The sequence below is a fragment of the Acinonyx jubatus genome, chromosome B4, assembly GCF_027475565.1.
Source record: "Acinonyx jubatus isolate Ajub_Pintada_27869175 chromosome B4, VMU_Ajub_asm_v1.0, whole genome shotgun sequence".
In the NCBI taxonomy this organism is placed as follows: Eukaryota; Metazoa; Chordata; class Mammalia; order Carnivora; family Felidae; genus Acinonyx; species Acinonyx jubatus.
Genome location: NC_069387.1, coordinates 14,264,201 through 14,280,684, shown reverse-complemented (window position 1 = coordinate 14,280,684; position 16,484 = coordinate 14,264,201). Strand labels below are relative to the sequence as shown.

At 44.9% G+C, this 16,484-nt stretch overlaps 1 protein-coding gene across 1 annotated transcript in view; it reads left to right on the top strand.

Moving 5' to 3' along the window:
* The first annotated feature begins 12,741 nt into the window (after window positions 1-12,741).
* Window positions 12,742-16,484, top strand: part of ITGA8 (integrin subunit alpha 8) — a 186,133-nt gene continuing 182,390 nt past the window's right edge. Inside the window, exons 1-2 of the mRNA XM_027073509.2 lie at window positions 12,742-13,130; window positions 13,850-13,983. Coding sequence (XP_026929310.1) covers window positions 12,925-13,130; window positions 13,850-13,983 — 340 coding nt within the window. The 5' untranslated portion in view covers window positions 12,742-12,924. The remainder of the gene's footprint in view (window positions 13,131-13,849; window positions 13,984-16,484) is intronic.

The following is a 16,484-nucleotide window of genomic DNA, read 5'->3' as shown; positions in this document are numbered from 1 at the left end:
CGAGGATAACAATAGCGGCCACATCATCAGGACTAAGTGGGATCACACAGGCAAATAATGCTTGTAGCAATAATAAGTGCTTCCTGGTTGTCGCCCACCCGTTAGACAGCAGCTTCTGCCTGGGCAGGGACCCCCCCTGCCTTATCTCCTGCTGTAATCTCAGCGGCCAGTGTAGCCGCGTGTTGATAAATATTTTGGGGTAGAAGGAGGTAATCCCTCTCCTCTGTCTCTCTCCAAACGTAAAGAAGAGGAAAGGGTTAAGAAAATGAGAAGCCGGTACAGCTGGAGCAAGTTTTTGGTTGAAAGCCAGCACTAAACTCCAGGAGGAATGGGGTTTGGAGTCGTAGATTTGCTGTGAGTGCTATTGGAACAGCGCAGCTGACGGAGTCTGGAAGGGAAGAGGTCGAAGTGTTTGTTGAATCCCACGGCATGGGCTTCTTCCTTTTTTGTTTTTTTCCTTTGGAGCCCGAGAAGCCAAGGATGAAGTTGGCTCATCTGGTTCAGTAACATAATCTTAAAATGAAAAATCTGGGAGTCTCTCTGTGGGAAAAGGGAGAACAAGAGGATTCAAAGGAAAAAAGACAATAGAGGATTTAATCCAAAACATCTAAAAGCAAATATTGTTTTCAGGAGTTTTCAGAGATTGCCTACAAAGGGAGAAAGAAATTGATGACTAAGGGAGAGAGAGACGAAGCTGTGGAGACCTCAAATACAGGGACGGCACACGCATCCTTTATGTATACCTGCAGGAGTGCCTGGGGGGCTCAGTCCCTTAAGCAACGGACTCTCTGATCTCCGCTCAGGCCATGATCTGTGGAGCCCCGCCTCAGGCTCTGAACCTGCTTGGGATTGTGTCTCTGCCTTTCCCCTGCTCATGCACTCTCTCAATCTCTCGATAAGAAACAAACTTGAAAAAAGAAAAAAGCAAAAGGTATACCTGCGGGGATTCCTCATTCATACACATAGACCTGCTTCATTTTGAGCCCTCCCCCCGCCCCCAACCTTCCTTACCTCCTGGGCTTCTGCCAAGACGTGGCAAAATATGAACTGCGAACATGGGTGCATGAGAAGAAACTAAACTCTCCTCCCAAGATAAAGCAAAAAAAAATCCACTTTGCGGGCGGAGGGGGTGCCTAGGTGGCTAAGTCGTGTGGTCTCTCTCTCTCTCCAAAATTAAATGAGTAAAACACATTTTTAAAAAATTCACTTGGGAATATTCAGAGACACAACGTAAGATAGAAGCTATAGGGAAGATATAAAAAAATACATAATTTTGCATGTTTGTTTTAAATAGACTTTTAAATTTAGGATAGTTTTTGATTTGCAGAAAATTTGCCAAACAAAATAGTACAGAAAGTCTCTGTAGAATACTCTGTGCCCAGTGTCCCCCATTGTTAAGAGCTTACATTAGGTACCGTCCATTTGTCAGACTTACCAAACAAATTGATACGTTACTAATCGAATCGCGTACCTTATTCCGATATCTTTCATTTTTACCCAGTCCTTTCTCTGTTCCAGGCCACCCAGGGTACCACATCACACTCAGTTGTCATGTCTGAGGCTCCTCTAAGGGGTGACCTTTTTTAGGCTGCTTCTTTTAGCCGACCTTGACACTTTGGAGGAATACTGGCCAGATATTTTGTAGAGTGTCCCTCAATTTGGGTTTGTCTGATGGTTTTCTCTTGATTACACTAATCCCAGTGGAATTATAGTTTTGGGGAAGAAGACCGCAGAGGTAACTATGGTCATGAAATGACTCATCACGTCATGTCAAAGGTACACTATCAACATGAATTTCCACTGATGATGTTAATCTTCTGAACATTTACCCCCTTTCCATACTGGGTACAAGGTCACTGCATACAGTCCACACTTAATATATATATCTTCCATATATATATATTTATATAAATATATATATATATTTTAATTCTTCCATATGGGAATTTGTCTCTTCTCCCCACTTCTTTACTTTTCAATCATTTATTTATATCACTATGGACTTGTAGGAGTCTGCTGGGGCTGCCATTACAAAATACCACAGACTGGATGACTTAAAAAGAAATTTATTTTCTTACAGTTTTGGAGGCAGGAAGTCTAAGATCAAGGGAACGGTAGGGCTGGTTTCTGACGAGACCTCTCTTCTTGGTTTGCAGATGGCCATCTTTCACTGTATCTTTACTTTCCTCTGTGCACATGCAGAGAGAGAAAAAGAGAGCAAGGGAGAGAGATTGAGATCTGGTGTCTCTTCCTCTTCTTATTGGGTTAAAGTCCTATGGAGTTAAAGTCCCGCCCATATGAGCCATAATTTACCATCTTAGAGGCCCTATTTCCAAAGGGGGGCCTGTCCCCGGGGGGGGACAGGGCTTCAACATACGAATTTGGCAGGGCTTGGGGGAGGGCACAATTCAGTCCATAACAGGGATTATGATGATTTCTTTTATACTTTGGGTTGTAATCCAGTACTATATTATTTATTTCGTTGTCCAAGTGGCCTTTGGGAGCTCTTTAAGTTGACTCTCGTGTCTCCTTGACACGCCCCCATCTGTTTGTTTGTTGAATCCTCCCTTATTTTCTACACTACAAGACATTCCAGTTTGGTCTTACATATTGCCTCCCCCAGCCCTAGAACAGCCACTTCTCCAAGGGGCCCTGACTCCTTTTATTGGAGAATGATGTCAGACACACAGGCTGGTCCCTGGGTCTGCTTGTGGCTACTAGGTGTTGTCTCGAGGCCCACATAGTGATAGCACTTGTTTGAACATCCCTTATGTTGATTTTTCAAGGAGTCTGATGATAGTTTCCTACCCCACATCTAGAAAATAGAAATGAAGTAGTAGAAAAAACTAAGTTACTGAGAATCAGAGAGACATTCTGTGATTTATCCTCAAGTTTTACCACTTGCAGACATGTGACCTCCTGCAAGTTACTTAAGCCCATATTCCTCATTTTTAAAATGGAATATTTAAAAATATGTTGAAGATATTATATATATATATATATACACATATATATATAGAGAGAGAGAGAGAGAAAGGAGAGAGAAAGGGAGATAGAGACAGAGAGACAGAGAGAGAGACAAAGAGAGACAGAGACAGAGAGACTACATATATATAGATACACACACACACACACACACACACACACACACACACACACGGTAAAGCGAAGCATCAAGTTCATGACCAATAAATATTAGTAACCCCTTAGGATGCAAGTCACCTAATATTTCTGCAATTTGGACCTTTGAGCAAGAGATAAATGCTTTGGTAAATATTCTTCTCCGCTGGCAAAATCTAATGCAAGAATCAGTTGACTTATTTATCAAGATTCTCTCCTGTATTTCAAAACAACTATTGGACAACTCTATATGTGTGTATAAATATTGTCTCAAATTCAAAATATCTGAGACTAAATCATTTTCCCTAAACTAAGTCCCACATTAGAATTTTACATTTCTAAAAGGAGCCACGTAATTCACCCAAATTATCTAGACTCAGACTCTGGTAATGCCAGAGTAGATATTTCAACTAACCCTCCTGCTAAGTATAATTTTAAAAACTTGACAAAGTATTTTTTTCCCTTAGTCTTAAAGACATTGGAGCATTTATAAGTCACTAAGGAATTGTCGAGCCAATGTCCAGAAGAGTTGGTAGCCAATATCAATGGCCATGTTTCCCCAAAAGAATCTTCTATTTTTCTTTTTTAAAATGTTTTTATTTATTTTTGAAGGGGAGAGAGAGACAGAGCATGAGTGGGGGAGGAACAGAGAGAGAGGGAGACACAGAATCTGAAGCAGGATCCAGGCTCTGAGCTGTCAGTACAGAGCCCAATGCGGGGCTCGAACCCATGAACTGTGAGATCATGACCTGAGCTGAAGTCGGACGCTTAACTGACTGAGCCACCCAGGCGCCCCGAATCTTCTATTTTTCTAAAGGACTATACTATGAGAAGGTCAAACATACCCTAATTGGAGTCTCAAAACGAGACAACTGTGGTGGCACCCGGGTGGCTCAGTCAGTTGAGCTCCTGACTGCAGCTCAGGTCATGATCTCATGGTTCGTGAGTTCAAGCCCTGCATCAGGCTCTGTGCTGTCAGCACAGAACCCAGCTTGGATCCTCCATTCCCCTCTCTCCCTGCTTCCCCCCACCTACCCTCCCTCTCTCCAAAACTAAAATAAAAATATTATTTGAAAAAAGGAGGTAAGAATGGAAACACTTGAAAACATAATAGCCAAGAGGTTTTTTTTAAGACATTAAACCAGAGATTCAAAGTTAAAACTCAAAAGTATAGAAGCATAAATTTTTAAAAATCACAACTACACACATCACACTAAAAACAGAACTTTTGACTAGCGACAGCCATTGCCTTGTATCACCTTACTTCTTTTGTATTTTTTTAATATAATTTTTTAATGTTTATTTATTTTTGAGAGAGACAGAGACAGGGCATGAGTGGGGGAGGGGCAGAGAGAGAGGGAGACACAGAATGCGAAGCAGGCTCCAGGCTCTGAGCTGTCAGCACAGAGCCTGACGCGGGGCTCGAACTCACAAACCGTGAGATCGTGGCCTGAGCCAAAATCAAGAGTCAGACGCTGAACGGACTGAGCCAGCCAGGTGCCCCTGTACCACCTTAATTCTAATCTTTATTTTTTCACATGTAGACTAATTATGTACCAACTATCCTCTGTTTTTCCCTCCTTTACATAACTTTTAAATTAATATGCCTAAAACATCATTTGTTACCCAAAAACACCTCAAGATTTTTTTGATAACCTCTCTCCAAACTGCTTTTGCCCAAAGGAGTATTAATTAAGAAAGCTCAACCACGACAGAAGGGCACAGTGCTTAAGAGTATGATCATCTCCAGGGGTGCCTGGGTGGCTCAGTCAGTTGAGCCTCCGACTTTCACTCAGGTCATGATCTCATAGTTGACGAGTTTGAGCCCCGTGCCGGGATCTGTGCTGACAGCTCGGAACCTGGAGCCTGCTTCGGATTCTGTGTCTCCCTCTCTCTCTGCCCCTGCCCTGCCCCTGCCCTGCTCCTGCTCTGTCTCTCTCTGTCTCAAAAATAAATAAACATTAAAAAAAAAAATTATGATCATTTCCAGGTTAGGGTCCGGCCCACAGTGAGTGCCTGAGTACTCCTTGGTGAAGGGTAGGCACATGTGGATAATTGAGAGGAAATGATGTCATTCTATAACCAATTAGAAGTGTAAGTAATAATAGTGACTAACACTTACATTGCTTTTCTTTTTTTAATTGCTTATTTGTTTATTTTTGAGAGAGAGGGAGAGAGAGAGAATCCCAAGCAGGTTCTGTGTTGTCAGCACAGAGCCTGACATGGGGCTCAATCTCACGAACCCGTGAGATCATGACCTGAGCCAAAATCGAGAGTCGGATGCTTCACGAGCTGAGTCACTCAGGGACCCCTTATTTCTTTTCATATGGGCTCTCCTATAGGTTTATACATTTCGACTCTTTGAATCCCCATAAATCTTTGTGATATACTGTTAGAATCTTCATTTAGCAGTTGGGGAAACTGAGGCATAGAAGTGGTAAGTAACTTGCCCAAAGTCTTGCAGGTAAGTGGCAAATTTAGGCTCTGGACCCAGATATCTGGCTCTGGAATTCATGCTCTTCATGCCTATGTTATGCACGGCCTCAACACGTATGAACTGGTTTTCAAAGAGAATCATACCATGACTGAGCTCATGGCAGAAATTTAGGGTTCAAGACAGAAATGTTCACTATGTTTAGGGTTAATCTGTCACCTTGCAAGAGTAAGATGAAATGTGTGAGATCACACAGGGACTAAGGGCTGGACACCAATCCCAACATTATTATTAAAAGAATCACAATTTAGAATACATCTCTTTCTGGGACTACCGTTATTTCCCTGATTTTGTATGATAATAAGCAGTGACAAAAGTTTTTCAAGGATTTTACAGGAAGTTACTCTACGACCTACCTCGAACAAGTAAGTCCTCCTTGCAAAGCAGTTGAAAACTGGGCTAAGCGTAATCCATTTGGTTTACTTTTCTCCTTCCAGTAACGCTATTTGGCATCTTTCTTTTCCCTTTATGAGGGTATTTGAGCTTTCATCTGCTGGTTTTAATTTAACTTGTCATATTTCTATTTTTTTGTGCATGTGCCCAGAGGCCTTTGGGAAAAGGACATATTTTTTAATAATTCAAAACAATAAAAACCAGAAAGGTCAACTTAAGTCAATTAGTCACGTTTTAAGCAATCTAAGTAGAAGACAAGAAATTCACTTCCAACCTTCAACTTGTTCTCTTGAAGGCTGCTAACACTGGAAATAGACAAGGGCATTCCTGAACAGAGGGAATTGAAATGATCAAGGCCATGGGCATGGGTAACTCACTGTTGTGGTAAGGAGGAGACTTTTATGTAATGCACAGATGACAAAATACACTGGAATTCTAGGAGCACCGAATGCCCTAACTTGATTCTGTATACACCAGTGAATTCTACTAAAACTGACCTTTTCTTTTTTTCAAGCTTCTTTATTTTGAGAGAGAGGGAGAGAGAACCGGGGAGGGGCAGAGGGAGAGGGAGGCACAGAATCCGAAACAGGCTCCAGGCTCCGAGCTGTCAGCACAGAGCCCGACGCGGGGCTCGAACCCACAAACTGCGAGATCATGACCTGAGCGGAAGTCGGACGCTTAACCCGACTGAGCCACCCAGGCGCCCTGACCGTATATATTTCTTCAAGTCGTGGCCTGAAGAGTCCGTTTCATTCTCTGGTTTGTCACATGGCTGTATTCTTTTAGGAAAAATATCTCATAAGAGCTTAACCACCTTATATTTTAGAATATAAAATATTCACCCCCATTATCCTCTAAGCACACCTTCTTAGTTTTGCTCCTGACGCTTATCAGTTTAAAAATCCATTAATTATATTGTTACCAGGTTGCTACCTTGTCTGCCACCTACCTCGTCACTAGATCACAGGCTCCATGAAGGGAGAAACTATCTCAGCTCACGACTCTATCTCCAGCACTGACACAGCACCAGAGACATAGCCCCAGCTCATACTTGGTGAACGGTTGACCTTCCTTCCATCCTTATCTCTCTTCTTTTTTTCTTTCTTGCCTAATGATTTGCAAAGCTGTAATGGGGGGGGGGGGGAAGATGGTGATGACTGTAGGAGAGATCCACGCAGTTTGGGGAAACACTTAAATGAAAAAAAAGTCATCTAAATGGTTGTGAGATGAAACCACTTTTCCTGAGAAATTTCCATAGGATCACAGACACTAGAGGGCAGTCCTAGGCACCCTTGTGGTGTCTTCCAAAGGGAATACACACAGCAATCTAGCCTGGGGTTTAAAATACACTCATACTAATAAACCAGATGCCCCAGCATTCCCCTCCCCCTGAAACTGGAGGACTTCCTCCATGGCTTCCCACCGACTTTAGGAGAGCGTCGATGCCTCCCCTGAGTCCTTCAGCCTTCCCCAAGGGCTATATGAAGGAGGTGTCTGGCTGCTTCGGGCCATAGGTGCTGTCTCTGGCCCACACCATTGCTCCTTTGTCTTACCCTGGGTCCACGGGAAAGCCTCTGCCTTCAAGTCCTGGTGCAATGACCTACATGTTTGTGTCCTCCCCCCGCCCCCCAAATTCATATGGTGCTAGCTCCCAGTGTGATGGTGTTAGGAGGTTACCTTTGGGAGGTAATTGGGCCGTGAGGGTGGAGGCCTCATGAGGAGGATCCAAGTCCTCCAGAAGGAACCCCAGGGACCTCCCTCACCCACGTTTGGCCATGTGGCCATGACAGAAAACAAGAAAAAGGCTGTCCACGACCTGCTAAAGGGCTCTCACCAGAACCCAGCCGTGCTGGCAAACCAATTTCGGACTCTCAGCCTCCAGAACTGTGAGAAATAAATTTCTGTTTGTGATAAGCCACCCAGTCTGCGGTATTTTGTTTTGGTAGCCCAAAGGGACGAAGTCATCGGGCATGTGCACAGGTGGGGAAATTGGCTCGTTCCCCATTTTAAGTGACCCACTTTCCCCAAGACTAGCGGGGTACTTGCCCTGAACCACGTTACGGTGTTAACCTTATTGAAATTTAATAATAATCACAAGCCCCCTGGATATATCCCGACAGCCTTACTTGGCACTGGGGACGTGGGTGGCAAACATAAGCTCTGGGAGAACTGGATTCCCAGTTGCCATACTCCAAGTTTACAGCTAAGATGTTGTGAAGTTCCCCCCAGAAGTTTGCTTTAGTCACTGCGGCCAGTAGTAACCTAAAAGGCCCACCTCACCAACCCATCAGACAAGCGTAGGTTGGATTCAGGAGCCAAGGGTGTCCCTGGGGCTTTGCCTCTTAGGAAGATTTCTTTAGGCCCAAATGTCAAGGATATGAATGAGCACTATTTTCCTTAGTTACCTTTAGAGGAAGATGCGTTTTATTTATTTTTATTTTTGTTTTAAGCAGAGCCGTATTTAAAAAGGCTCATTCTAAAAAGAGATCAAGTCAGAGTCTGTTTTTGACTAGTGGGAATTTTCGTTCAGCTAAACTATTGGCTGTGCTTGAAAATATGCCAACACGGGGACCATGTCTGCAGCGCTTTGAACTTAAAAGCGGCTAGTAAAGTGGTGAAGGGAGATCACAAAAGAGAGCTGCAAACAAAATTACCAAAAAGATAATTACTGTAGGGAGAGTCGCCCTCCAGGTACCAGAACAGAAAAGTTTCAGACATAAGCTTATGTTAGCAGCGACACGACGGATTTCAAAGTTTGCCCTCAGTAAGTTTAACTGACCAGTTTCTAGTAACAGTTGTTTCTAATAATGCAGAAAAACTGAGCATCGTGGAGCAAATGAAAAACCCAAGACCGGGGTGCCTGGGTGGCTCAGCCGGTTAAGGAACCGACTTTGGCTCAGGTCATGATCTCGCAGTTTATGAGTTCCAGCCCCACGTCGGGCTCTGTGCTGACAGCTCAGAGCCTGGAGCCTGCTTCTGATTCTGTGTCTCCCTCTCTCCGTCCCTCCCCTGCTTGCTCTCTCTCTCTCCCTCTCAAAACTAATAAACATTAAAAAAATTAAACAACAACAACAACAACAAACCCAAGATCACCTCCATTACCCAAGATACAAGATGAGATTGAAAAACTACCATTTGTTTTGGGTGCATTCATTTTTAAGGCTGATGGAAACTTCAAGAGCACACTGTTGTTACGTCGCTTTGTTTTGTAAATGGTTTAATTAACATATTTAAAACATGGTTGTATGAATGAAATAGTCCTGTGGGGACTCTCCTACCCCCTGATTTGAAGGCAGGATCGCAACTGATCCTTTAAAGAAATAGATTTAAACATGGTAGGAATAACGCTTGGTTATTAAGTTACAAATGTATTTGGTCTTCTGTTAAAAAATATGTATGCACTAATGGTCAAATGTTTTGGCATCTCTATTTTTAAGTACTCAGTGCATGGCTACAACCCAGAGATCATTTTTTTCCTGTGGTGCTTTTTCCTTATTTATTTTTGGAGAGTTGGGGCCAAATCCTTTCCATCTTTGACCTTTGGGTTCTTTTCTTTTTCAGGAAAACAACAATGTATACCTTTCCCAGGATTAAACATACACACATACTCACATGCCTGATAAACAGTTCCCAGACTTGCTCTTCTGACAAATAAATCACTGCTGGTAGATCTTTAAAACGTCAAACTTCTCATTCAGCCTGAGACCTGTCACTGTTCATGTGTTTCTTAGACAGCACCCCAGGCCTTACTGATTGGCATGGTTCCACGTGTCAGAGTCGTGAAATGTACAAGACACCTAAGCAGACTAACCCTGTCCCTGCGATTGTTACAGGGTTTTGTATGTTTTGTTTGTTTTGTTTGTTTTTTGGCTTTTTTCTCCCCCTGTCTTCTTGGGGGATTTACTGCTCTCCCAGGCTTCTGGCCTCCCAGGGAGGTCACAGGGCTTCCTGTCTTTGGACACCGGGGTGCCACCAAACCTTGTTCCAGGACCTCCTGGAGAAGTATTCATCTGCTTTATGCCACCTCTCCACCACTACTCACAGGCAGGCCCAAAAGGTTAGCCCAGAAGAGCTTACTAAATCTAGCAAGGTGACTCCTCATTATTATCCTAACTTAAAAAAAAATTCTTACAGACCTAATAATAGCATGGGGAACTGGTTTTGATATCTGACCTTGCTCTGTAAATATGTATATTGTTGCAATTCCCCAAACCTTAATGGGCAAATATGTATATTGCTCTGTAAATGTGTATATTGCTCTGTAAATATGTATATTGTTGCAATTCCCCAAACCTCTCTATAGAGTGCAAACTGACACTATTAAAAATGTAGGCATGTTGTGTAAGTTAAGAACAAGTGTGTATTAGAAAAGACGAACAGTACATATACCCAATTGTATGGCAATGAGTAGAATTTTCCTTCCCTACCTACTCTATCTTGAATAAAAAGATAAAGAATACACTGGAAATACTGCAAAGCAAGGGGATACCTTGGTGATAGGCTGCCATATAGAAATCAAAGCATTTTATAATATATAGCTACTTCTGTCCACGAAGTCAGTATGGGGGCCAAGAGCTCGTCTGATATAACATTAGTTCTTTCTACCAATTTAGGTATTGTTTTCCTGCCAAAGACTTGCCTACAATATGAGGAATTTCCAAATTTCATCATGTCAGTGTCAGCAAATAAGGAGTTGAGGTTATTACCCCCTAGTCTCAGTGTTAGCCACAGCTCTGAATGTGCCCCTGTGTATGTTGCAGATGAATTACTCATTGAGATTTACTACAGGGAACATCACTTTTATTAACATTGTAACCTGACCTGAGTTGCAGACTCCCTGTCCAACACAAAAGGACTCTTGGCCCGAGAAAAACGTTGTCTACCATTTACTCTTAAGTCCTTGTCTGGGAAAGGACCATCCAGTTAGGAAATTATCCAGATGTGATGATATTGCCAGGTAATCGGATAGCCTATTAATTTTTACTATTGTTACAGGGATAAGACAAGAAGAATAAGACATAAAATTCAAATCAGTCCACCAAGTGAGGTCTGATGCGACAGAAATGAGAAAGTCCAGCTTTCCAGTGGGCTCAGAGTCTTTCTGTGGATAGTCTCCCAGACCTGCACTGCCAGACTGACTACTGCCTGGGATGTACGCTTCCAGAGCCTCTGGGGGCTCCCACGCCTGTAACTCAGATTCAACAAAGGCAGCCTCTGACTCACCACGTGACCCCCATCCTCTCCTTGCCCATTGCTACAGTTTGTAGTCTTCTCTTCTAAGTGGACACTTTCGGACTCACCTTCGACTCTCCTTCACTTTCATTCTGCCATTAATCTCTGACCTTTTCCCTTCTCATTAGCATGGTGGCCTTCCTTCCCTTCTTTCTTTAATCAGGTCCAGGTCCTCGTCCCCTGTTAACATCTGGGCAAGAGCTTCTTGGCTTTCCTTGCCTTCTAACAACGGCCACGCCCCTCCGCCCCCGTCCCGCCCCCTCCCCCACACCTCCCTGCCAGGAAATGTTTTGAATCCCTGTGGGTATGTCATGCCTCTGCTCTAGAACTGGCTCTCTTAGGCTCAGTAAATGTTCTTGTTTCTAAGATCCTCTGTCTCCGGAGATCCATCCTTATTTCCTGACACTCCCCAATCCTCTCTTTTATTCTATCCCTTACACAACAGTTTCCTCCCAGCCTGGTGTTGCTAACACTTTTCCTCAAGGTCTCAGCCCACGCTGCCTAAATCCGAGCCTCCTATTCCAGTTGCAGCCCAAGTCTACATCTGCCACCAAATCACCTTCAAATTCTTTGGAAACTGCTCACCTCTCCTTGCTGTCTAGCCCCAGCCCACCCAGGTTAACGCCTAATCGCTCTGTTGGCGCATTAGCCCTGCTTCCCCATAAGAGCGTGTGGTGTGGGTCTATACCACGTTTCGCTCTTCTCCCTCTTCACCTACTCATTCTTCATTCCCTCCCCCAGACCGAGGGCACAGAAAGAGATCAATAATGTCCCTGCTTTGGAACTGAAGTTTGAACTCCTGCAGTTTCCAGTCTATTACCTTTTATCCTCCTCCACCCCAGGGTATATTTTAAATTCGAACATTTCTGACTTTGTTACTCTTGATCACAATTACACCGGGTCACCGAAGATTTAGCACCAAGTCATTTACATGCCCTAAGACCTAAATAAAGCCTCGAGGTTTTGTTTTCTAGCTAACCTCTGCGGGGGGGGGGGGGGCGGGGGATAGGGTGGAGGTGGAGGAGAGTATTGCTGGATTTAAACCCTCAGCCACAGATGAACACGCATGGACCCTGAGGGGTCATCAGGCTGCAGAGGCGGTGCAGAGACTTGCCTGGCTTTATCTCGCTGCCGGGGGGGGGGGAGGCTTTCACATTATTCCATTTGGGAGAAGCTGGAGCATACTCTTGTCCTATGCGCGTGTGGTTGGCTGGGTGGAGGGGTGGGGGGCGCGTAGCTTCTACAAGCAATGGCCCGAATTGGTATGTGCGAGATTCAGGGCTTCCTTGAGATGCGACTGCGGGGGGACAGCCGGGCGACCGAAGCAGGCGCCTGGCGCCGGCCTCCAGCAGGGGCGCGGGCGGCCGGGAGTCACCCGCTCCGGCCCCCGCAGCCCGCGGAGCCGCCGCTAGGAGGCGCCGCGAGCGCGCCGGGCCCCCCGCCCGCTGCCAGAGGAGGGCCGGCATCCCCTGTCGGCCAGCCCCCGAGCCGGCCGGGGAGCAGGCGGGGAGCAGACCGCAGAGGACGCGCGGCGGAGCGCCCGGGGCTGTCACCGCGGACGCGCCGCGCGCACCGACCCGGGACGCGAGCATCGGGGGAGCGCCGCCCGCCGCCGCCCGCCAAGGAGCCGCGCCGGCTTCCTGGGCTCCCGCTCCCCGGGTGAGCATCCGCCGGGGCGGAGGGCGATGTCTGCCCGGGCCCACCGCGGTCCCCGGGACGGCCGGGCGCAGTGGCTCGCGCCCCTCTGGTGCCTCTCGGCCGCGCTGGGCGTGCTGCGGACCCCCGCCTCGCAGGCGTTCAACTTGGACGTGGACAAGCTCACCGTGTACAGCGGCCCCGAGGGCAGCTACTTCGGCTACGCGGTGGACTTCCACATACCTGCCGCTCGCACGTAAGTCGCCCCGCGACGGGGAGTTTTGCGCAAAGGGGGTGAGCCCGGCCACAGGTTGGGTCCCTGCCCCTCTGCCCCGGGGGACCCGCGCCTGTGCCCGCAGCCCGATGGAGGGAGGTTCCTGAGATTCCGTCCCGCTGCGCACTGGGGGTCCCCTCGGGCTCCCCGCCACTTGTCCCCCCCCCCCACTTCCATGCTAGATGTGCCTTGTGAACTTTGAATTAATGATGTGCCACTTTAAATTAATGATGTGCCACTTGTGTAGAACACGCAAGTCCGGGGCGGGGGGGAGGGGAGTGGCTCCCAGGACTCGAGCAAAGACCCGAGCCTCGTACAAAGGGGAAAACGGGACCGAACAGATCCAAGTCTGTTTATGCGTAGCCTGTAACAATTAAGCGTCTGGGCGCAAGTGCGGTCTGCTGCAAGCGGCTGGGCTCTGCCCTTTGCTATTTTTTCCCCTTCTCTCATCTCACTGCATACACAGCTCCACCTAGAGAAGAATTGGGACTATTTGCACCCTCTTCAAAACCAGGTTTCCGGCGCCCGTAGGTTTCCAACGGGAAATCAAGTTTGACAGTCGGTCTCCATCAGAGATCCGTTTCTACCCCCGATTCCCCGCCCCCGCCCCTAGTCTCGGCGAGCACGCGGTTACAGAGACTGCATCAGACGCGCACGCTCTCATGATTCCCAAGGAGTGATTTTCTCCAACCCTTTCGCAGAGCGAGTGTCTTGGTGGGGGCGCCCAAAGCCAACACCAGCCAGCCAGACATCGTGGAAGGGGGAGCGGTCTATTACTGTCCCTGGCCCGCCGAGGGGTCTGCACAGTGCAAGCAGATCCCGTTTGACAACACCAGTAAGTGATCTTTGTCCTTCTCAACGTGGGTCCTCGTTTCAAAGAACCAGAGCCATCGTGGAGTTAACTCCCCCACTTTGTTTCTCCTCATGCGGCCCGTCTGATGAGTTTGTGTTGTGGGCTGTCCAGGTCCCTCCACTCGAGCCTGAGGGAAGGGGGGAAAATGAACGGTGAACCCCAGACAGGGAACCTTGGTATTTTGACCTTGAGTATTTGGATATGTCCTAGTAACTTCTGTTTCCTTACTGCCCCAAGATGAGCAGTTTCAGGGTGAGCGGATGCTTTGAAGACATACAAGCGTTCCACCCTAATCTTGATTATGGAGAGAATTTGGTTGCTTCCCAAGGACAGATCTGGGAAAAGACAGATCCTTAGCGTTTCCAGTGCCCAGACTCCGGAGGCAAGACTCAGCTGCTATAGACCCAGACATCGCTCCATGTTGCTGTTTAATTCTTCACAGAAAGAAAGAATTTTCTTTCAAAATATTGGACATTGGATGCAAACTAGTACAGGCAGAGTGTGGATGGATTACATTCATTTCCAAAATCCCTAGACAGATGTTTCTTATTTAATTAAAGGGCAAATACATTTTAAACAATTCAGGCTGGTTCTGTTTCCTCTGGTGTTTTCTCTTTGGGTCCTGAGAAAATAATTTAAACGTAATGCTTTCAAAAGCATTAACACTGGATGTTTTCATTTGTACTTCTAAAACTCTATGAATTCAAAAGGTATACATTATCACAAACCAAATATCTCTTTTCAGAAAAATGTGGACTCAAATAATGGTCTTGGATGATCAACCACTTAAAATACCTTTTGCTATAAAATACCACACAACTATTTTATGACCTCATTTTTCGTTATTGTTACATTAGAGTGCGTTTAGAATGTATGTAGAAAATTCATCTTCACAGCGTTTAATGAAATTGGATGGGTGGTATTTACCTGTTTTTAACCGATTTGCATTTTTTTAAAAGAGAAAATAATTTCAATTCTTTCAATATGGAAATCATTTCAAAGAAAAAATTGTATGCAAGGCTTACCTTGAATTATGACCAAATAAGGAAAATATTTTATAAAAGCATTTTCAAATTATGTCTTTCATATGTATCTATATATAGTCACAATAGCTCAGTTACCATAACTCAGTTATTTCATCCCAATTTTTACAAGTTTAACTTTTAAATTTATTAGAAATTAGAAAAATTAAGCCACTTGATGTTAATTTGTAATTATAAAACAATTAGTTGTTTGATTGGGATTTTAGATGCTTCTGATTACTGACCTCCAGCTTGAGAATAAATTTCCTCATTCAGAAGAATTAAGCATCAAATTAATGGCATTTTTAATAATCCATATCAAAATCATTTGTATTTTTCAAAGTCTTTAAAACTTAAGCCTTGATAAATAAAGACATAAAGCATTCGTATTATTTGAATTTAAGTTAAGGGAAATAAATATTTATACTTTAAGATATGTTAATGCCTTTTTACTGGGAAGCAATCTATAGTCATGGACATGAATTTTGTAACCTTCTAGAACATTCCCATAACATACCAAATCAGGATCTGGTTAGTATATTTTTCCTTTGATAAAAGAAGAACCAATGTCTGCCCGGATAAGTCACATCTGAATACCTTTCTAAGTGCTAATCCCAGTAGATGTCATGGTTCAATAGATGAAAACCAGAGAATACAGACATCAGTATGAATTTTTAAAAACTGAACACTCCCAGCCCAAAATTTCCAGTGTTGAATTACAAAAGGTAGATTTTCCAAAAGTCCCTCCTAAAGCAACTGCTTGGAGATTTGAATTCACTTTCCCATAGAGAACTAATGCTGAAAGACTGTGCTTTGGTTTCCAGAATAGCCCACAGGAATGCACTTAACCCTTATTGGAGCCGAATTGTGTTTGCAATGAAACAGTAGGGGACAAACTAGTACAATTTTAGCAATTAAGTAAATAGAAAAATGGTAAGGATGCCGAGCAAAGATCAGTGTTACTTGGAGAAAGAGCCAGGGGTGAATGGCATCTTCTGTGCAAGTTCTGAGGAAGTCTTCTGGATATCTCAAAGGGCTTTAGAGATTAATGCTTGTGGTTCTCCGCTATGTCGTAGTTTACTTCTAAATGAATGGAGGTTTCTTAGGGTGTTTTTTTTTTTTTGACAGATGTCCTTATCCTACAATTACACTTAGCAACCCTAACCGCAATGATTTGGGGACTCATAAAAGGAGTAAGATAAGGGGTAAAAAGCAAGGAGGGAGATAGACGTTTCTGAAATCATTGAGCAAAAAGTGAAGAACAAAAACAGCCTAGGCAACCACACGTTTGTGAGAAATGAATGGTCTGTGATGGAACGAACAAAGCAGTGATCTGTGAAAGGTTGGGCGAGTTGCCCTGAGAGAAGAGCCTTTGAGTAAAGAAAGTTCCCCGTGTTAGCCATCAGGGGGTACTGTGGGCCCAGGAACCTTGGTTGCTGTTGGGAATGGCCTGGGAACGTG